The following is a 22,536-nucleotide window of genomic DNA, read 5'->3' on the forward strand; positions in this document are numbered from 1 at the left end:
CCAAGTGGATCCGCGACGTGTTTGCATATATCCCCCTTTTTGTGGATTTCCGTCTCCTTTAGGTCACCTGGCAACATTGAGGTCCCTGTTCTGTACAGTAGGTTCTCATTAGTTGTCTATTTTACACACAGTATCAACAGTGTATATATGTCAGTCCCAATTCATCCCACCCCTCCCCCTCTTGGAGTCCGTACATTTATTCCCTACTTCTGTGTGTGTATTTCTGTTTTGCAAATACGAGGTTTTGTCTTCTTGCAAACAGAAACTGACACTGGAACCACCTTTGTTCCTCACATGAGTGGAGGCTGACCTGATATCAAGTTATTAAATTCAGGAAGGCTTACTATCCACGCTTTGCAAGTAGGGTTTTTTGTTTGTTTGTTTGTTTGTTTGTTTTTCTTCTTCTGATATGTCAAAGTGGCAATTGAATCTATTACCAAATGGAAAATTCTGGGCTTTGTAAAGAGCAATATGAAGAATGTTTGCTGCATTATTGCTTGCGAGTTTTCCAAAATCAGGAAACCGCATTAAAGTCCTATCAGCAGGTACTAATTAAATAAGTCGCGGTACATCCACAGACAACGTGACACAGCCGTAAAATAGGCAGCTGGGCCCAGAACAGTCTCCGGGTTAATACACTTAAGTGAAAAAGTCTGGTATCATGCTCTCCTATTTGTGTCTTAAAATATAGCATGTTTTTGGGTGATTACATTAAAATGTAGAAACAACCCAGATGTTGGGGCAGATTTTATTTTTATTTTTTTGTTGGGGCAGATTTAAAAAAAAAAACAGTCTATCTTTTTGCATTAAAAATGCACGTATTTTGAAAAGTGTCCGACTCCTTTCCCCCACTAAGAGGGTAGCTTGTTCCCTGCTGGACTCTGAGTCATTGGTGATGGTGTCAGAAGGAGGGTTCAAGATTCCTTTCTTCCCAGGCTCCCCGAGGCCACAGCTTTGCGGCTGGCCGCACGTGGTTGGAGATTCGGGAGAGCTGGTGTGAATTGGAGAGCCCTGCTTTCCAGTCTGTTTTTCCCTCAGTCAAGCAAAGCTTGGTTTCCATGTTGTTGTTGAAGAGACTTGGTTTCGTGGCCTGACTTGACTCCTTGAACGTGGTTTACCATTTTTTAATAGGAGAGGCTGCTGAGTGTCATGAACAGATAAGGCTTCTGGTTGTCACCAGCCCGCCTCCTCCGGTAGCCTCCCAGCATCTGGAGGGGCGGGTGGAGACCTCCTCCTGTCTACGCCTGGGTTTGTGGGAGGCCGCATGTCCTCAGTTCATTTTAAGGGCTGCCAAAAAAAATTCTCCAAAAATAAGTTGTTGTTATTTCAGTCGGGGCATCTGGACAATGAGAGGCCCCCTTCATCCTTTCCATGTGTACTTATCACTGATGTGGGTAGTTGTGTTTTAACCTGCTGTTCCACAGAGTGTGTGTGTGTGTGTGTGTGTGTGTGTGTGTGTTCCTTGTTGGATCACACGTTGTATAAAATGGTAGATGCCATGTACACACCGACTTGTTCATTAACAGAGCACTTAATTTAAGCCCTGCCTAAGGTAAACCTGCCTGCTTGGTATTTTTATTTATTTTTTCTCAAACTTCCCCCTACCCCCACCCCCCTTCCTCTCCTGCTGGGCTCACATTCCTAGGCCTTTGTCTCCGCCTGGTATTTTAGAAATTTTGGGAGAGGAAGGCAGTGGGTGGGGCGTTCTGGAAGCTGGGGGCAGGGAAGAGGGTGGTCACTTGCAGGGTCAGAGGTCAGGCCTGCTCCATTCAGCTGGGGCAGCCAGATTGTCGCCATGTGGGGGGGAGGGGGCGTGTCCGAGCATCTGCCCGGGAAGGCCCGGAGGGGCAGCTCGGGCCCTGGAATTCCTGCCGCCGGAGGCCTGCTCCCTCCCTCCCCCCAGAGCCACAGTTCATGGCCTCTGCCACATTTCTTTCTGCCTGTGGCCCCTCTGAACAGCCCTCCAGTTTATTCTTTCAAAATAACCTTAAATAAGCTGGTTCAGAGAGAGCGGCACCCACGCACACCCACGTGCACCCTGCCTGTTCAGTGAGTCTCACAGGGCCCAAAACTGTTGAGTTTTGACCTTAGAACCTGTCAGGCGAGTGAGGTGTGGAGCTTTAGAATGGAGTGATGTCCCTCCAAAGTTTTACTCTGCTAGAAAGTTTACAGTATGTGATCATCACGTTTTTTGGTTTTAGATAGTGTATTCTTAAAAAAAAAATCAATAGTCGGCTGCGGCTCTGTGACAGCCTAGAGGAGTGGGATGGGGTGGGAGCTGGGCGGGGAGGTTCAAGGAGGGGGGACGTATGTGTACCTGTAGCAGACTCGTGTTGTATGGCAGAAACCAGCGCAGTATTGTAAGGCAGTTGTCTTTCAACTGACAAGTTAAAACATCAACAGTTGAATAAACGCATTGCTGGGGCTCTGCTTTTACCTTCCTTTAAAAAAAAAAATTTTTTTTTTTCCATGCCACACAGCATATGGGACCCTAGTTCCCTCTCTGGGTATCAAACCCACGACCCCCCCCGCCTGCATCCCTGCTTTGGAAGCAGGAGTCTTAGCCACTGGACCACAAGGGAAGTCCTACCGATTGTTAATGTCACCCACAGCCAACCTGGAACTGCAGAAGCGCTGGCACTTAGAAAGTGTAGCATGTTAGCGCTACACTGATCCCATGTGAAACACTGTCAGATGGGGTCACACCCCAGGACCCCTACTGCCCATTGTTGAAGTGCTTCCCGCCTCCTGCTTTGGACCTCCCATCTCTGCTAGGATCTCTTTTCTGGCCTCATCACTTGTAGATCCTGTTTATCTGTTTATTTCTGGCTGCACTTTGTAGCACATGGGCTCTTAGTTCCCCAACCAGGGATTGAACTCAAGCCCAGAGTCTTAACCGAGAGACCACCAGAGAAGTCCCTGCAAGATCCTTTGAAACCCACCATTTGTGGGATCTCTTCCCCCGGACAATATCATTCCTGTATACTCTAGAGTTTGCAAACTTAAAAGCCCAGAAAAATCAGCTTAATACCTTGCAGTTGAACAACTGCACCTGGAGGCTGCCTTCCGGCTCAGCCCAGAATTCTCTGGTTTGTGGCACTGAGTCCCCAGAGATAGGGTTCCTGGGAGTTCTGGAGTGGAAGGGGTTTCCTGAGGTCAGACACCAAGTGCTCCATACAAGGAACTGAAGCCGAGACAGGTGACAGGATAGCAGGTCTCCTGGCGGGCGGGTGGTAGCGCCAGGCTCAGGCTGACAGCCTGAAGTTCTTCCCCACTTGGCGGGAGCCCACAGATCTAAGAAGACAGGCAGACATCAGCTCCTGTGGCCATCCATGCTCCCCTGCCCCCCGCCCCCTGCCAAAAAAGAGGGTAGATCCTGAGCAGAGGTGAAGAGAAGATTGCTTAGCTGTTGGGTAAGAGGAGGGAGCCTTCTGCTGGGAGGTTTTCACACTTCACATTAGCAGGAGTGATCCCTTTATTCCCGTGACAAATGGAAGGAGCAGAGGGGAATGATGTTGTTCAGGCCAGAGAATCTCTTTAGCAGAACTTCATAAAAACACAGAGTCCAGGGAATTTCCCTGCATTTATTTATTTAGCGTTTTTTGGTTCAGATATCAGGCAGGCTTGAGAATTTTAGGTTTATCAAATGAGAAAGATTACATCTGTAAATGGCAGGCCTATTTCAGAAAGCCTTCACGCCGGCAAGTGCCTCCTGGATTCGACTTCTGGAGAAGTACCGCACTCCGACAAGTTACAAACCCGATCACGTTTCCTGCCTGAGGAAAGGGGGTCTAGAAAACTTGCCGGATCACAGCCATTTCTTTCAAGCAGGAATTTGATCTCCTTAGTCATCTTTCCTTTTTCCAGTTCTTGGATCCCAGAGAAGAAGCACCCTAACCTCTACTGGGTCGTGCTCCTCTGAGTGGAGCGGCATGTCTGCCTGACAGCCGCCTGGGGGCATCATTTCCTAATGGACATGCTCCACCCACAATAAATACTGCGAGCTGACCCGGGCCCTTGCAGTGTGAGATGTGCAGTGTAATAGTTACTTCTTCCATCTCACGACACTCTGCTTCCAGAACCTCCCGGTCTTGAGTCTTACCGCCTCAGGGACACCTTGGCAGGTGGTTTGTGCCCTGGACGGGGTAGCCAGACCCCTGTGTGTTGGGAGCAGCCCTTGCTACCTGTGTGGCCTCTTTTTCACCTGGGCATTGAGTGCTGCGGATGTGAAAGCACCCCCACCCCCAACACACAAACTGCTTCCCTGCCTGTTGGCTGGCTTGCCCTCACCCCCTGGTATAACAGAGGCAAACTGAAGCCCTGCTCTTGTAAGCAAGCCAGCAAACATTTACAGACAGGGCCAGCTCTGGGGAGGGATGCGATGGGACTGGCCCCGTGCCAAGGAGCTTTTGCTGTTGGGCGTTTATCAGCAGGTGGAGGTGATGCCAAGCCTTCTGCCCCTCCCAGCTCTGGGGGGCCCCAGGGCAGCACAGAGCATTGCATAAAAGCAGCTCTGTCAAGCACCGGCTGCCTCCCAGGGTCAGCTCCTGGGAACAACTTGGCAGGAAAGAGAAAGACAAGAAGCCGGCTGACTCTACCATGAGCCGCTGGCCTTCGTTCCAGAAACGGAAGCGCTCACCTTTGCTTAAATGCTTCTAGATGGAGAAGGTGGCAGCGGGCTGTAGTGGGTGGGTGTTTGATCCTGGCCCCCCGCCTGGCTTCCCAGCCCAGAGCCTGGGATGGCAAGAGAAACTTGGTGTATTCGTTCATCTCAGACCGCAGAGACGTTCTCTTGGAACTTTCTCTGGTTAGATTAGGATTAGGGAAGTCTCTGATGGCAGGAGGCTCATTTTGTTTCTTTGTTTCTTGGCCTTCCAAGCAGCTGTGAATGAAGCTGGAGTTGCACGGGGGAGCTGGTTGGTTTTCCTCTGTGTCGGGTGGAGGGGAGCGGGTGGTCCTCAGGGCGGACTGCGGCGCTGCCCCCGCCGCCCCCGTGGGAGGTGCGTGGTGGGGGTCTGCACGGCAGAGCATCGCGCCCGCCGTTAACCTGCGCCTCTCTGGTCCCCAGGTGCTGCACCTGTATTGTGACACGTGCTCCGTGCCCATCTGCCGCGAGTGCACGGTGGGCCGGCACGGCGGCCACAGTTTCGTCTACCTCCAGGAGGCGCTGCAGGACTCACGGGCCCTCACCATCCAGCTGCTGGCCGACGCCCAGCAAGGCCGCCAGGCCATCCAGGTCAGTCGCTCACCCCCCTTCACCCGTCTCCCCGGTTCTTGCGGGCACAGGAAACCTTTCCCGCCCCCCTGTCGGCTGTGTGCAGGCGTTCGGGCCATGGGACAGTGGCCCAGATGCGCCCACGCGGCAGGCAGCGGCAGTCACATGAGGGCGGAAGGGCAGGGCATGGAGACCGCACAGTCTCGTGAAGATGACAGTGACGTGACTTGAGTTACTAGCTGCCCAGCGCAAGTTTCCCATCCAAGTTCCTCTGTCCTGCCTTTCCCCCACTCCCCGCCCCAATCCAATGGATATCAGCCTGCTTCTATCAGAACTGTAGGAAGATTGTGTCCTCACCTTGCTACCCAGATTGGTTTATCGGTGAGAAATCAATGAGCATGGGAAATTTTATATAAGGTTCAGAGTCTCAGACTTCCCTGGGAGCTAAATAAGGTCATGTAGGAAGGGATACATGTAACTTGGGGGCACAGGGAAGTTCGCTTACATAGGTAATAACAGTGCCACCTGAGCCAGCTTGACAGGGTTTTAGGAAAATAAAAAAATTGGGTTGTTTTCCTTGTCTGGTAGGATAAGCTTGAAAGTCAGACATTGTTAATGCTCGAACAGAAATCGAATAGGAAACTGTTTAGAATGTGAATTATTTTTTAAAATACGATTTTTGGGGGGAGATAGTAAAGAATCGATCATGCTCTAGGGAAGAATGGTTTAGGATTTTAGTAAGTTTCTCAGCAACTGTCACATTCCTGTGCGTGATACTGAAGTACTCTTCCTGATGAGTCAGGTAATCTGATATCCAAGGCACTTTGACTCATGAAAGTACAGCATGCTGGGAAAGATTGAGGGCAGGAGGAGAAGGGAATGACTGAGGGTGAGATGGTTGGATGGCCCCACCCACTTGATGGACATGAGTTTGAGCACACTCCGGGAGATGGTGAAGGACAGGGAAGCCTGGCAGGCTGCAGTCCGTGGGGTTGCAAAGAGTCGGACACAACTTAGCGACTGAACAACAAGTGTAATGTGAAAATTTCATAAAGGTTTTCCCTGGGGCCAACCATAGTTTGGATCAGGAATATAGTTGAAGCCCACTGACAACATTAAGGTGAATCATAGTTTCAAAGATACTCAATGTGATAAAGATACAGCGGTAGTTCTCACATATGCTGTGGTGGGCTTTGAGTTTATCGGTGACACTTGCTTCTCTCTTATCAGGCCACTTTAGATACCTGTCATCAGGTCACCACTGTTCTCCGTGCAGACATCACTAATCGCTTTTGGCACTCTTCTCAGCGAAACCCAGATTTGGCCTCAGACTCTACTCAGTACTAAGTGGCCGCCACTCAACAGTCAGCTGGCATCACTGACTTCCCTGCCCAGATTGAGATCCTCCACTTCAAGTGTTTGATTGAATCTGTTAACATTTGAAGACAACCTTTTTTTCCTCAAGTGCCGTGCCTGTTCAGTGCTCTTCCTTCTTTCCGCCCTTCCCCGCCCCCCTTCTTTCCTGCCTTCTTATTTATTTATTTTTTAGATGTTTATTTTGGTTGTGCCGGGTCTTAGTTGCGGCACGCGGGATCTTTAGTTTTGACGTGTGGAATCTAGTTCCCCGACCAGGGGTCGAACCAGGCCCCCTGCATCAGGAGCACAAAGCCCGAGCTGTTGGATCACCAGGGAAGTCCCTATTCTTCTTCTTTTTAAAAAAAAATTAATTAGTTTATTTTAGTTGGAGGATGACTTTACAATATTGTGGTTTTTGTCATACATCGACATGAATCAGCCACGGTGCACACTTCTTTTTCTTATATCAAGTGTGTGTTTCTGTTTTCCGAGCTTCCCCAACCCTTTAATTCATCCACTGCCATTTCCCGCAACCCATCTGCCTCTTGCACCCTTCAAGTGCTCCGCGTAGATAGCGGGAACTAGTTAAGCAGGTCCCGGTCTGCACACCGTGGAGTGCAGTGCTTGCCTGGGAGTTGTGTAGGGTTTGGAGAAGAAAGATCCATTTGGTCTCTTCACGCCGAGCTTTTATGACTTTGGGGATGGGGACGACTCATTACAACCAGAGCTTTGCTCCCCTTCTTCCTGTTCTGGGCTTCCCTGGTGGCTGAGCTGGTGAAGAATCCACCTGCAGTACGGGAGCCCTAGGTTCAGTCCCTGGGTTGGAAGGATCCCCTGGCGAAGGGAAAGGCTACCCACTCCAGTATTCTGGCCTGGAGGATTCCGTGGACTGTATAGTCGCAAAGAGTCGGACACGACTGAGCAACTTTCACTTAAGTTTTACCTGTTTGGAAAATGGAAGAAGTAGTTCCTGTCATCGGTGGGAGGGCCAAACCCGGGGGGAGAAGACTGAGAGCAGACACAGGCATGGTTGGCCCAGTCATATGGACCAGGACATCAGCTCTGTGCTGATTAATACCGAGCCCCTCTGGAAACGGGGCATACCCATTACTGATGTGCCAGCCCACCCTTGCATGGTCTGAGGCAGGGGCTTCAAAACGTGGGGGAAAGGACCTCGTTTCTCCCTTTGACTTCCTGTTCTCAGCAGCAGCTCTTTTCCCCTCCTGGTAGCAGAAGCTGGTTCCAGTTCCCAGCTGCCGCCACTCCCAGAGTGAGCTGGGCCCCGGGGTGTCCCTCCCCACACTTCTGGGTCCCAGGAACCCCCACTTGCTTTGTTCTCAGACCCCAAGGGTGGTAGCTGCTGACCAGAGTTACTCTCTCGATCCTCAGGGCGCCCTTTGTGCTAGCAGGTCTCCACTTCCAGTACAGCCGAATTCCCTGCATTAAATCATCTCTGTTTAAATGTCTAGTGAGGTTTCTCTTTTTCTGAATCAGTCCTGACTGACAAACCTGAGATGTTATATCTCTGCTCATGTACACACTTACTAGATTGATCAGTCTTAACTTTTTCTCTTTGGGGTAGTTTGGATACATCCACCTATTTCAACTTGTCGGCTCCTGTATTAGTTTCCTGGGGCTGCTATGAACTGGGTGACTTACAGCCATAGGAGTTTATTTTTTCATGGTTCTGGAGGCTATAAGTCAGAAACCAAGCTATCGCTAAGGCTGTGCTCCTTGTGAAGACTAGGGAAAAACCTTGTCTTGCTTCTTCCTGCCTTAACTTGTACCTGCATCAGTTTCGGTTTCTGCCTCTGTCTGCACATGGCCCTCTGGGTCTCCATGGTGGCTTGGACAGTGAAGAATCTGCCCGCAATGGTGGAGACCCGAGTTTGATCCCTGTTGGAAAGATTCCCTGGAGAAGGCAATGGCAACCCACTCCAGTATTCTTGCCTGGAGAATTCCATTGACAGGAGCCTGGCAGGCTACAGTCTGTGGGGTTACAAAGAGTCAGGCACGACTGAGCAACTGACTGACTTTTCACTTTCCCCCAGCCCTGTATGGTAAGAGTCGTGGATTTAGGACTCAATGCTAGTCTGCTGAGACCTCATCTTAAACAGTAATTTGCAAAGACCTTATTTCCAAGTTAAGTCATTTCCTGCAGTTTCAGGCACATCTGAATTTTGGTAGGACGGTGTTTAACCCACTGCAGTCATGGGTGGGTGTTCTTTACTCCCAATTACATCTGAGCTGAGTTTTGGAATCTTGGGGTGACTTTGGAGGTGAGAGCCATCCCAGACCATGGATAGCCTGTGAGGCGTCCAGATCAGCTAGGTACCAGCTCTGATCCACTCAGTGGGTCCTTAGGCCTCTTGGGGATGTCCAGTGTCTGGTTTGGGGGCAGCTGCTTGTGGTTCCCTAGCCATTAATGTGTCTTCCAACTGAGAGCATGAAACGTGGTTAGTTAGGGGTCCCAATTATAAGTGACTGAATGAATTGTAGCTGGCTGTCGTTGTTTGGTCTTTTAAGTTGTCTGATTGTTTTTCGACCCCATGGACTGTACTCCACTAGGGAATTCCCTGGCAAGAATGCTGGAGTGGGTTTCCATCCCCTTCTTCTGGGGATCTTCTTGACCTAGGGATTGAGCCCGTGTCCCCCGCAGATTCTTTACTGCTAAGCCACCAGGGAAGCCCTTGTCACAATTGATTAGCTGAGAGCATGGTCCTGAAAATAAGGTTGGTCATGTATTGTTTGATTCCATTTGTGAGAAATACCCAGAATGAACAGATCTATAGAGACTGTAGGTGTTGGATGCCATGGGGGAGAAGGAGGGGAGATGGCAAACGACTGCTTCATGGGCATGGATGCTTCCTTTTGGGTGAAGATGCTGTTCTGGAGCCAGATAGTGGTGGTGACCGCACCACGTCGCATGTGCTGAGGGTCACTTGTGGGATCACATCTCAAGGGAGGAGGTATGGATAGGCCTACTTATTTGTATGACGTGGCTAAGTGGGGTGAAGGGAAAGGATGGTTGCGCCTTTGTCACAGGGGTTTATCAGCTAGGCGCTGTTAATAATAGCCGTATTTGACTCCAGGCCAGGTTCTGGACCCAGCTTTTCCCATGTATTGTTCTGCATTTTTCTCATGTTTGCCCCAGTTGGAGAAGGCCAGGAACACATCTGAGACCTTAGAAACTAGTAGGAGGTGGAGTTGGAATCTGAAGGAACCTGGGTCTTTGAGCCCCAGGCTGGCCATCCAGCCTGGTTTACCCAGGGCGGGCGCCAGCCGTGGATGCATTCCACGTCCCAGAAAGCCTCCTGTGCCAGGCAGACGGTTGACGACTCATTTGCAGCTGATCGCTGAGCCCAGGCAGGATCCAGACCCTTGAGGCCTCCCTGGGTTCTTCCTGATCTGGGCCACCTGCTCTAAAGCCAGTTGGAGTATCAGCAGTTGGTTTGGAATCCCTGATTTAATACCTCAGTATCTCCAATCCTTGTGGCTTCTCAAGACACATCATGTAATATTCATGAAAACACTAGGCCTTCTGTCTGCATTAATTTTTTATGAGCAATACTACGTCTGATTAAACGGGCTGATTTACTGGGGGCTGGTGGTACAGGGTAGGGGCGTGGAGGGGGCAGGGATGGGCTCTGGCAAGCTGTGTCTGGACGCAGGTGTGGCTTCTCAGGTGGGTGTGACACGGTTCCCAGTTTGCACTTGGCATTGTTTCTGAGCTGCAGCCTGTGGCACGCCTCCCTCCAGGGATGTGCTTGGCCTTCGAGGTTTCCCCCAGGTAGGAACCTGTGCCGGAAAGCCTGCGGGAAGTTGCCTGCGTGCCCAGAGTCATAGATTTCACATCTGACCCTCAGTCCCCAGTTTTGGGCTGGGTCCCAGCTTCAGTGGTTTCACTGTGCTGGAGTATCTCTTTAACAATCCTGACATTCACTGTGGAGGTGCCATTTCTCGTACAAAGAAACCCAGCCCTTGGCCAGCAGCCCCTCCAGTTACCCGTCGAACAGAATCCCTTCTTTCTCCCAACGCCCACTCTCCTTTGCCAGGACAGGGACCACGCGGCCTGAGTGGGGGCCCACGGCATTCGTTTTTCAGGGCTGAAGAAAAGGAGCCTTAAGTGTTGCGTGTGGGGAGTGAAGGTCTTTCTCGTGGTCTGAGATTGCTTTTGGTTTTGCAGCTGAGCATCGAGCAGGCCCAGACGGTGGCAGAGCAGGTGGAGATGAAGGCAAAGGTGGTGCAGTCGGAGGTCAAAGCTGTGACTGCGAGACACAAGAAGGCCCTGGAGGAGCGGGAGTGTGAGCTGCTCTGGAAGGTAACTGGGGCCTCCCTACCCCTCCCTGGGCCGGCTCGGCGGCCGCGTGACCTCTGTGAGCCACAGCAGGACAGTGAGTGTTCTGATATCGTCCCCTGGACCCTGGCTCCAAGTGTCGAATAGTCTACAGGAAGATGCTGCTGCTGCTGCTAAGTTGCTTCAGTCGTGTCCGACTCTGTGCGACCCCATAGATGGCAGCCCACCAGACTCCTCTGTCCCTGGGATTCTCCAGGCAAGAACACTGGAGTGGGTTGCCATTTCCTTCTTGCACAAAGATGCAGGCATATCTAGACATTGCAGGTGCCCTCCAAGCAGAGGGACTCCTTTCAGAAGTCGTCAGTTCCCTGAGATTGGATGGTATCTTGGGTTTTCTTTTTTTTTTTTTTGCATGTGGGCTCTTAATTCCCCAACCAGGGCTGGAACCCGCGCCCCTACAGGGGTAGCCCTGGGAGTGTGAGACCTAACCACTGGACCACCAGGGGAGTCCCAGGAGGCTCGGGTTTTCTATTGCAGACACGGCAGAAAATTCTAGGCAGAAAGAAGGGAGTACAGTGGAGGCTGCCATCAGGAAAGCAGGCTGCTAGGACGCATCCTTAGTTTTGGTGCTCCGGCTGGTGGGACTTCCTGACCCCTTGTGAAAGCCAGTTTTCCCTTGTTGGGGGCAGTGAACGCCTGTGCCCTTTCTTCCTGTTGAAGCAGGAAAGAGCGCAGAGTCCGCTGGTGTGCTGTTTAGATAACATCAGCTGGAGAGATGACTCGCCCCGCCCACGTCCCTAGCAGCATTTTCTTGTCAGATCTTCCACCCTTGCTCAGGAGGAAAAGGGCAACAGGCCTGAGAGGGTCCAGTGCCTCTCGCTAGTTCAAGAGGAATCAGTCTACCTTCTCAGAACACATGACAACTATGCAGGGACTTGGCTGGTGGTCCACTGGTTAAGACTATACTTCCAGTGCACGGGGCACAGGTCCCCTTCCTGTTTGGGGAACTAAGATCCCACGTGTCATTTGGCACGGCCAGAAAATAATTGATAAAAAGATGCCAGCAAAGACTGTACAGAGCTTATGTAAGTGGGTGTATTTGGGTGTGTGGTGCTTGTTTGACTCGTTGCATCTTGATTTCTTTCTTTTTAAAATTATTCATTTGTTTCTGGTTTGCGCTTGATCTTCATTGCTGCTCAGGGGCTTCCTTTAGTTGTGTGAAGGGGTTCGCTCCTCTTCTCTGCGGTTTGGGGGTTTCTCTCGTTATGGAGCACAGTCTCTAGGCGCACGGGCTGAATTCAGTAGTTGCAGCTCGTGGGCTCTAGACCTGGGCTGTGTACTGGTGGTGCATGGGCTTAGTTGCCCCAAGGCATGTGAGATCGTCCTGGATCAGGGATTGAACCCGTGTCCCCTGCATTGGCAGGCAGATGCCTATCCACTGGGCCACTAGGGCAGTCTGACAGCATCTTGATTTCTGAAAATGATCCTCGTCAATTTCCTCTGCCCTAAAACAGTGAATTGTGCTGGCCTTTTGGAAGGCTGCATTGGCTTCTGCCTTGCCCCTTCCTGTCCGTTTTCTGCCTTCTCTGGCCTCTCAAGGAATATGGCTCCGCTCCCTTTTGGCAGGAGAGTCCTTGGGTATAAACAGTCCAAGAGTTCATTCACACGGTTTATTCGGGCACCTCCGTGGGCCTGCCACAGTTTTCAGACACTCTGATGTTCCCCCCCAGTCTGCCGGTCCCATGCCACCCACGAATGTTAATTATAACTGAGAGGGGGCCCCCTTCTTGCAACCTGAGAGCTCTGTGGTGAACTCTGCCACAAACTTGCTCTTCTGGATTTGTGGATGAAAAGGCCTTTGTGTGCGGGGGTTTCTGCAGACCTCACCTTAGTTCCCCTCCCTCTGGTGGGCCCAACTCGCATCCTCCTTCCTCAAAGGGCAGTGCTCGTTCAGGGAGGACTAGAGAGCCCGCGCTTTACTGGAGGAGAAGCAGATTGGGAAGCAGAGTCTGTCTCTTCTTCATGTAAGCAGATTCTTGTTTACTTGCCTAAAAACTCACTTTTGGTTGACCCAAAATCAGCTTGCTCGTATTGGACACACAGCAGTCCCATTCATCTCTGCTTTCTGCTGGAGTACCTTGCCCCAGATTCTGGCGGAGTCTGCCTTCTCCACTGATTACTAACTTTTCTGCTCCCTCCTGCCTGTCCCCGCCTGGGCACCTTTGTGTATAACGTTTTGTTTTTGTGCATCTTGGTTATTGAAAATACTTGAGTGCTGGGTGACCCAGTCTTACGTGTCTGGATGCGTCTCCTCTTTCTTGTGACTTACACGTTTCCACACAGTTGAGGGATGAGAACCAAGACCCATAGATATGGTCCAGAGCGACAAGAGGATATGGCTTCTCTTTGGTCCGCACCCGGGCCTCTCTGCACGCACGTCCTTTCAGAGTGGACAGATGAATGTGCAGGAATCGGGTTCAGAATCATGTTATCCACCCCACAAAGGGAAATCGGATTAAATCCAGCCCTTCTACCAGTGAACCCTTCTTCTAAAATAGACACTCTGTGTCTTTCAGATCAGTTAGGCACTCAGAAGTCACGGTCCTCTCTGCAGAACAATGCAGACTAGTCGGGCGGCTGGTTTGTTCTCTTCACGGAGTAAAACACTTAAATTTAGAGGAGTCTCAGGTTATTTCATGCGAAAGAATGGAGAAATGGCTGTTTCGTCAGTCAAACAAAAACCGCACGTTCCCTAATAGCGTGGTTTGGGACCCTCGGAAACAGGACAGAAGCCGTGTTTTTACATACTACAGCATTTTAGGTTTAGAGGCCCCTTTGGAAATAATCCAGGCCAGCGGTTGCCAGAAAAGATGGTGTCTCCAGATCTGGTGTGTGGGGCCTCTTAGGCTCCCTGTTGAAAATCTCTAAAACCTGTGAACAGAGAAAACAGTGAAGATAGGGGACAGAGGGGGGATTAGTTTGTAATCTGGAATTAGATGCTCACCAAATCCTTCCTTTTACTCCCTCCACACACAAGTGTTCTCCCTCTGATTGTGTGTGTGTGTATGTGTGTTTATGTTGACAAAGAGACAGAGAAATAACCTTCAAGAGACTTCAGGCCCTTGTGCAGAAGATTCAGTCTGTTGGGATTAAGCTTTGCACTCCAGTCCATTGGGCAGTCCTGCCTCTGGTCCCATGTCTGCCACTTTACTCTCCACCTTTCAGGCTAGGGTCCCTGAAAACCCTCTATCAGAGTCAGACCTCCCTCGGGAGTCTCCATCGCACTGTGTCTACCCTCTAACCCCTAGCACTCTGAATTTGTCTTACTGTCCTTCGTTGCTCGCTTAGTATCTGTCTTTGAGATTATAAGCACAGTGGGCTGAGGCGCGCATTTTCTGATGGCCACGTGTGTCTCCAGCCCCTGATGCAGACAAGGTGCTCAGGAAATGTCTGCATCTGTCACATGGCTGTTTTTCACTTTTATTTAATTTTTAAAAGGCTTCCCTGATAGCTCGGTTGGTAAAGAATCTGCCTGCAGTGCGAGAGACCTGGCTTCGATCCCTGGGTTGGGAAGATCCCCTGGAGAAAGGAAAGGCTACCTGCTCCAGTATTCTGGCCTGGAAGATTCCATGGACTGTGTATAGTCCACAGGGTTGCAAAGAGTCAGACACGACTGAGCAACTTTCACTTCAAATTTTTAAAAAGTATTTTATTTGGCTACACTGGCCTTCATTAGAGCACATGGGATCTTGAGCTGTGGCACATGAACTCTTGGATGCAGCATATGTAATCCAGTTCCCTGACTAGGAACCTGGGCCTCCTGCATTGGGAGCATGGAGTCTTAGCCGCTGGACCACCGGGGGGAAGTCCCTAATTTCTAGCTTAGAGAAAAGTTGCAGGGATAATAAAAGAACTCCATGTATCCTTGATCCATATTCACCAGTTATTTACATCATGTTCCATTTTCATCAATGGGGGTGTGTGTGTGTGCGCGTGCACTAGAGAAAAGTTGCAGGATAATAAAAGAATTCCATGTATCCTTGGTCCATATTCACCAGTTATTTACATCATGTTCCATTTTCATCAATGTGTGTGTGTGTGTGTGTGTGTGTGTGTGTGTGTGTGTGTACACGCGCGCGCGTGCATGAGCCGCATGCACATGCATGCAGTTTGAGCGTAAGTTGGAATGTTGGCAACTCGGCACCTTTACAACTAAATGTTCATTTCCTCTGATCAAGGACATTCTCTTAATCAACACCAGGAAGCTGAGGCTTGATACGACACTAGTTTCTAATCTTGAGTCTAGTCTGTAGTCAAATTTCACCAGTCGTAGTTTTTTTTGTTACTGGGTGTTTTTTTGGCCACGCCACCAGGCATGTGGGATCTTGGTTCCCTGACCAGGGATGGAGCCTGCACTGTCTGCAGTGGAACCACTGGACCACCAGGGAACGTCCCACCTGTAATGTGTTCAATAGCAGCATTTCCTCAGTCCAGGGTTAGTCATTGCATTTAGCCATGACTACAGGTCATAGGTCTCTGTAGTCATCGCCTGTGACCAGGGAAAGTTCCCCCGCCTTCCTCTGTCTTTGCGTTTTGCTAGGCTGGGGGCGTGGAGACCAGTCATTTCTGCAGCCCCTCAGTCTGAGGTTTCCCTTAGTGTGTGAGTCTGTCAGCCGATGCATTGCTTTCTGTCTGTCTTCTAAGCCTCTGTGTCCTCTCTTCTGGCTCTCGCCTTTCTCTCCAGGTAGAAAAGATCCGCCAGGTGAAGGCCAAGTCCCTGTACCTGCAGGTGGAGAAGCTGCGGCAGAACCTGAACAAGCTGGAGAGCACCATTAGCGCCGTGCAGCAGGTCCTGGAGGAGGGCCGGGCGCTGGACGTCCTGCTGGCCCGCGACCGCATGCTGGCCCAGGTGCAGGAGCTCAAGACCGTGCGCAGTCTCCTGCAGCCCCAGGAGGACGACCGGGTCATGTTCACACCCCCCGACCAGGCCCTCTATCTCGCCATCAAGTCCTTCGGCTTCGTCAGCAGCGGGGCCTTCGCGCCGCTCACCAAGGCTACGGGCGACGGCCTCAAGCGGGCCCTGCAGGGGAAGGTGGCCTCCTTCACCGTCATCGGCTACGACCACGATGGGGAGCCCCGGCTGTCGGGGGGTGACCTCATGTCGGCCGTGGTCCTGGGCCCCGACGGCAACCTGTTCGGCGCGGAGGTGAGCGACCAGCAGAACGGGACGTACGTGGTGAGCTACCGGCCACAGCTGGAGGGGGAGCACTTGGTATCGGTCACGCTGTGCAACCAGCACATCGAGAACAGCCCCTTCAAGGTGGTGGTCAAGTCCGGCCGCAGCTACGTGGGCATCGGGCTCCCCGGCCTGAGCTTCGGCAGCGAGGGCGACAGCGACGGCAAGCTCTGCCGCCCGTGGGGCGTGAGCGTGGACAAAGAGGGCTACATCGTGGTGGCCGACCGCAGCAACAACCGCATCCAGGTGTTCAAGCCGTGCGGCGCCTTCCACCACAAGTTCGGCACGCTGGGCTCCCGGCCGGGGCAGTTCGACCGGCCCGCCGGGGTGGCCTGCGACGCGTCCCGCAGGATCGTGGTGGCCGACAAGGACAATCATCGCATCCAGGTCTTCACCTTCGAGGGCCAGTTCCTCCTCAAGTTCGGGGAGAAGGGCACCAAAAACGGGCAGTTCAACTACCCCTGGGATGTGGCGGTGAATTCCGAGGGCAAGATCTTGGTCTCAGACACGCGGAACCACCGCATCCAGCTGTTCGGGCCCGACGGGGTCTTCCTAAATAAGTACGGCTTCGAGGGGGCTCTCTGGAAGCACTTTGACTCCCCGCGGGGCGTGGCTTTCAACCACGAGGGCCACTTGGTGGTCACCGACTTCAACAACCACCGGCTCCTGGTCATCCACCCCGACTGCCAGTCGGCCCGCTTCCTGGGCTCCGAGGGCACGGGCAACGGGCAGTTCCTGCGGCCGCAGGGCGTGGCCGTGGACCAGGAGGGGCGCATCATCGTGGCCGACTCCAGGAACCACCGGGTGCAGATGTTTGAATCCAACGGCAGCTTCCTGTGCAAGTTCGGCGCCCAGGGCAGCGGCTTCGGGCAGATGGACCGGCCCTCTGGCATCGCGGTCACGCCGGACGGGATGATCGTCGTGGTGGACTTCGGCAACAATCGAATCCTTATCTTCTAATCACGTTTCCTGGGCTTCCGTGTTTGGGGTGCGCGTGTATCCATCTCTTCTCTCCTGTCTCTTCTCCCCGCCTTTTGAATTTCAAAGAGGAAACTGTCTCAGGGAAAAAAAAAAAAAATTTTTTTTTTTTTTTGCTTTTGTTTGAAAGACAACAAGAAAAGTACAACATTGCTTACGTCCTACCTCATCTTTATTTTTTTACAGATGAATGTACTTATCTTTTCTGCAGGGATTGAGCCTGTGAAGTGATATCTCTATCTACCTCAGTACCCTTTTACATTTCCTTCTCCGACAGGCCCTCGCCCAGTGGGGGCTTCCCTCCCCCTCCGTGGGGTGTGACACGCACAAGCCTAGCATCTCTGTGGCTGAGGGGGCGGGCACTGGATGTGTGCGGTGGGTTGCATTCTGTAGATTTGAGCCAAGGAAACACGAGAAAACTACTAAGTAAAAAGAAAAAAAAAACTATAAAACATGGGAAAATAGATTTAAGATGCTTAATTGTAGAGTATTTGTGTTCTTAAGAATACTGTGTTTATGGGGTTAGGTTGTGTTGTGTGATCTTGATCTTTATGGGAAAAAATCTTTTTTTCTTCTTTATTTTTTCTTTCTTTTTTTTTTTTTTTTTTTAATGCTGCAACAGAGAACTTTCCTGCGTTCTCCTTTTATACCTCAGTGTGTTTCTCATCCTGTTCGACATCAGTATCTTTTCTTACTCCTAGAAGATGTGGCTGTGGCTTGCTAGCCGAGAAAAGCAGACCATTCCTATTTTAGGGTATGCAATCTTTATTTCTTCTGAGGGAGGGGGTGTGTGTATGTGTGTGTGTGTGTGAGAAAGAGTGAAACCACCTTACACCAATATAGCAAAATAGAAAATGCTATGCCACCTCCCAAAGAACTTTTTTCTCACACTTTGGTTTCTGATAAATAGATGTAGTTCCAGGCTTTTTGATTAAAAGTATTCTCAGAAGTTAAGTGATTTTTAGTCTGCTGTTGGTTATAAAGAACTCATTAGAAGGAAGAAGAAAAGTCACCTCCTACTCAGAGTGAGGATTTTCAGGCATGGACTGGAGTGTGGATGTGAGTGGGTGGGCGTGCATGTGGTGAGTCAGGAGAGACATAAGACCCAGGCAAGGGACCCCCAGACTGTGGTTGATTGTAGTTCTCTTAATACTAGGCGTTCTCCTAAGACGAGTAAGCAAAGGAATGAACTTTTGTTTTAAAAGCACAATTTTTTCCTGCTTCGGAAGTTCAGGGAGATGGAATGATTGCGAGGCAAGTAGGAACAGCCCACTCCCACACCCTGTCCTCAGCTCAGCTTCACAGAGCAGTCTGCTCCTGAGCCATGGAACGTGGTTTGTTTTCCCCGCAAAGGCCTTTGAATGTAAAGGGTTTGTAAGCCAAAAGCACCCCAACCTGGAAATCGTATAGGACAGAATACCTCTTGTTCAACCAAAGAATGAAGATGTATGAAGCCAGTCTCCCCAGCTGCGGAACCATGAGATGGCATCTGTCACTTTACAGGGCGGGTTTGTCAGAAGCTGGACTTGGGTGCAGAGCCTTGTGCTTCTGAGTCTTGGCCGTCTTGGAAATACTGAAATGAGAACCAAATTCCAGAGGGGCACCAGAAAGAGGTATGCCTGGACGGCAGTGCCGTCTAGAATCTGTCCCCTCACAGATCAGTGTCTGGCCCTGTATTGAAAAGAAATTCCTCTTGCAGTATGGCTAGTGTTTTTAACGAACAGAATAAACTAACAAACGGAACAACTCTTGTTGTTCCCAAAGAAAAGGAGATGATGGGAAATAGTGTAGCCAGCCAATCAAATTGCTTTTCCCATCCAGCTTTTTAGGACATTTACCACATTGTGGTCCCCCGTCTCTTCCCATTGCTTTAGTTGTGAGGTTTCTAAGTGACCAAAATGGGGGAATCCTCGTTCCCTTAAGGAGAACCACATGCAATAAAAGATCCCCTAACTGGAAAGTAGCTTCAAACTGCTGGCACCCAGATGCAGTGTGGCTGGGTAGGGAGGTGTCAGGAGACTTTGTTCGGTAAAAGCGCCTCTTCTTTTATTGAAGAATTTAATAGTGATTCCCTAATAGTGAATTCCCCTCTAATTCCTATTCATTTGTCTTTTATGTTGTCCCTAACTTCTCAGTTCTTTGGTAAAGAGCACATGTAATTAAGCATTTTTATTGTTGTTTTGTTTTGTTTTGTTTTGGAATAACTTGGTGCTGATTCTCCTTCTCAGTCCTCCTGCTCCCCCAGATAATCACCAAAGACAACTGATTTTAAATGCTTAATTTTTTTTTCGTTATGGGGGGGAGTGGATCTTGAAAATTCTTTCAAATGTTCTCTGAAACTCAGGTCGTGATTATGGTTAGGCTGAGTTGTTTGAGGTAGTGACTACCTTTGGTTAGTCTATCTTTGGTTTCATCATCTTCCCTGTCACCTTTTCTTCCCAGTTTCCCCATTTGTGGGGAAATACTGGGACCTGAGTGAGAAATGTACTTGGTGAGTGGCAGTAACTCACGCTGCTTCTCTAAAGTTTATCTGTGGATCTGGTTGTGAATCCAGGGTTTCCACACGGCTGAAATGACCAGGGCTTCATTAATAGACTGTCCAGTGTGCAGGCTTAAAGCAAACGGGCCCCCTCCCCGAAGCGAGCATGGAGCGGGCGTGACCCAGCCTCTTCACTCTTTGTAAAAGATACATCTCCTTACCTTGTCTGCGCCTAGGATTGTGCATCACCGCCATTCAAGAAACATGTCACACTTGGGGAGCTTTTGTTTGTGAAACACTGCCGTCTGTGGCTGCCCCCACTTGACTCCTGACCCACAAGGGTTGGTGCAAAGCACTCGGAGTGTGCTGCTCCCGCGGTGTGGAATGCTCCGGATCAAAGAGTCAGGAGAAAGGCTAGCCTTGGGACCTCCCTACAGTGAGTGAGTCTCTTCACAATAAGCATTTACCAGTGCAGGTCTCCTGCCCCTTAGGAGGTGATGCTAGGGTAGCAGGAATTGGGTCCAAGCAGGAGTCCGTAACGTGGTGTAACGATAGGGTTCCTGGGTGCTGTGAGGGGGAAGGATAAAATGTTTCTGTTGAGGAATATGATGCTGAGACAGTAATCCCCGTGTGTGTCTGATCTGGTCAGGGGATGGGGTGGGGTGTGAGGTCAGTATATGGTTTGAGATGCCAACTGGATTTAGATGTACAGGTTTAAATATTGCAATGGCTAAAGGAAATCTAAACAACCCACAGAGGCAAGCCACTTTTGGTTGACACCGACTTGGCATTTCAGAAGTATTACTGGTGTTTGGGTTTGTTTTGTGGGTTTGTTTTTTTTTTTTTTTTAATACTGGGTTGGCCAAAAAGTTTGCTGGGGTTTTTCCGTAAGGTGTGATGGAAAAACCCAAACGAACTTATTGGCCAACCCAGTAATTCCTGTGTGAATTTGGTCACAAGAAGCAGTACTATCTCAGCCTGTGCTGTCTGGTGGCTGGCAGTTGGCACTCGAGTTGGCTGGAGCCCAGTGGCCCAGACAGGACCCCAAGTCCACTGACTCTTTGACTGACAGAACCCTTTTAAGTCTAACTTATTTGGGGGATCACAAGATTAGGGTACCATAAACAGAATCTAAATTACACGCTGGGCCAAAAACAAGTTGCCAGAATTGAAGGCACTTTGAAATGCGGTTGTAAGAGAAGACCGTGAGATTGGCTCCATCTGCTTTATTCTAGTTAAGCCAAAGCTTAATGATTAGAGGAGGGAAGTCTTACTGTCTTCTGTGTGTTGTCTTCCTCTCTGAAGATCTTAAGACTGCTGTGTCCTGGTAGATAGCGAAAGATATGCCAAAGTTATAGGCTGGTTTTGTTTTGTTCTGTTTCTGTTTAAAAAAAAAATCCGATGGTGCCAAAAAGTATTTATTTAAGACATCACTCTTACTGAGTTTCCAACAGTCTGGGGCTGTATAAAAAAATCTTAATACTTGCGTGTGGTGAAATCGCAGAACCTGGCCCTCCCCATCTTCTCTGGCTGTTTGTAGGCCGGGGCATAAAACACAGACAGACACAGAAACACACACACCCACCCACCCACTCCACTCCACACCGTCTGCTTTTGTGTCGTTTCTACCTCACTTCTGGCAAAAAGTCATCTACCTCACACTAGCATCTGACGGGGTCTCTGAATAGTATTAATCCACCGGGAGTGGGTGGGAGCAGGGAGCTACCTCGAGAAGAAAATGTTTTCATAATTCCAGAACTGACTTCTCCCAGGAGAAACATTGGACCGACCTTGAAAAAGAAACCTGGAAACCAAATCTTCCTATACTCATGCAGAACAGAGTCCTTCAACCCAAATATTTCTTAGCAATCTGGCTTTTTTCCCCCACCAGGAGTTAACGCACACCGTTATCACGTTCAGAGTCCTGAAATCACGGGTACATCTGACCTGTTTGAGGACTTAACTGCAAATGAAGACCTTTAGGTCTTTTCTCTTTTTTTTTCTCTCTCTTCAAGAGAAAAAATATTTTATCTGTATTTTGAATGTCTACAAATACAGCCTTTTAGGAGCAATTCTAAGGGTCTGGTTGTTCAGAACATTACCTATTGGAAGAGAATGAGCATCCTTTAGACCTCGTGATTGTATTTATACCGTTTCTGGACCCAGCATGCCTCACCATGACATTGCAACAATCACTGTCTGTCTGAGCAGTGATGGTGAAGGGTATGTCACTCTTTTGTTCTGTGTTGTGTTTTTTTTTTCCCCTACCAAAGGTAACACATTCTTTGATGGGTAGTTCTTTTCCTTTGCTTGTTGATTAAATACTTGATAAAATTGAGAAGCACATTACCATGAGAATACTGTATTGCCTCTCCACCTCTCTTCCTCCCCTCGCTTAAATTTTTGTTGCAGTTTGGAAGAGAGGGTCCTGAAGACCACTGTCATTATCATGGATTTGGTTTAAAGATGTCATGGTGAAGAAATACCTCAATGATGCCTATTTTAAAAACTGATCTTACGGGTTAACAAGCCAGCCTGGTGGGATGTTTTTCCATCATCATTTAACCAGTAATGGTTCTAAAAGTTTTGTGTATCCACATGGTCGTAGACCTCCTTTTAATGATTGTATTAACTTACAAGCTCAGGTAGTATTTTTCTTAAGGCTCTATCCCAGAGCATACTGACTGAATGTTAATGCGTGTAGCAAAGTGTTTACTTTCTTTAAATAACCAGCTCTGGAATAGTTCTTTGTGTTTCTAGCAGTCTGTGTAGTTGTCTTTTTCAGAGGAAGATTTTTCACATTTCTGGGATGTTCTTGTTTTTAGGGCGGTAAGATTTCTTTTTTTTTTTTTTTTTCCTTCTCTTCCCCAATTCAATGCAGGTGAGAGGGTGGGTGGGTAAGGGATGTTTTTAACTAGCATGTTAGGTATATTTGGGTGGGTGGGAGGGTTGTTAGTGTTGCTGTTGCTTTTTTT

The 22,536-nt window shown here is 49.7% G+C and overlaps 1 protein-coding gene across 1 annotated transcript in view; it reads left to right on the forward strand.

The window, feature by feature from the left end:
- TRIM71 (tripartite motif containing 71) overlaps positions 1 to 22,432 on the forward strand; it is a 66,960-nt gene extending 44,528 nt beyond the window's left edge. Inside the window, exons 2-4 of the mRNA XM_070455308.1 lie at positions 5,069 to 5,236; positions 10,758 to 10,892; positions 15,613 to 22,432. Coding sequence (XP_070311409.1) covers positions 5,069 to 5,236; positions 10,758 to 10,892; positions 15,613 to 17,064 — 1,755 coding nt within the window. The 3' untranslated portion in view covers positions 17,065 to 22,432. The remainder of the gene's footprint in view (positions 1 to 5,068; positions 5,237 to 10,757; positions 10,893 to 15,612) is intronic.
- Positions 22,433 to 22,536: the final 104 nt, after the last annotated feature.

This window comes from Odocoileus virginianus, chromosome 26, assembly GCF_023699985.2.
Source record: "Odocoileus virginianus isolate 20LAN1187 ecotype Illinois chromosome 26, Ovbor_1.2, whole genome shotgun sequence".
Taxonomy (NCBI): Eukaryota; Metazoa; Chordata; class Mammalia; order Artiodactyla; family Cervidae; genus Odocoileus; species Odocoileus virginianus.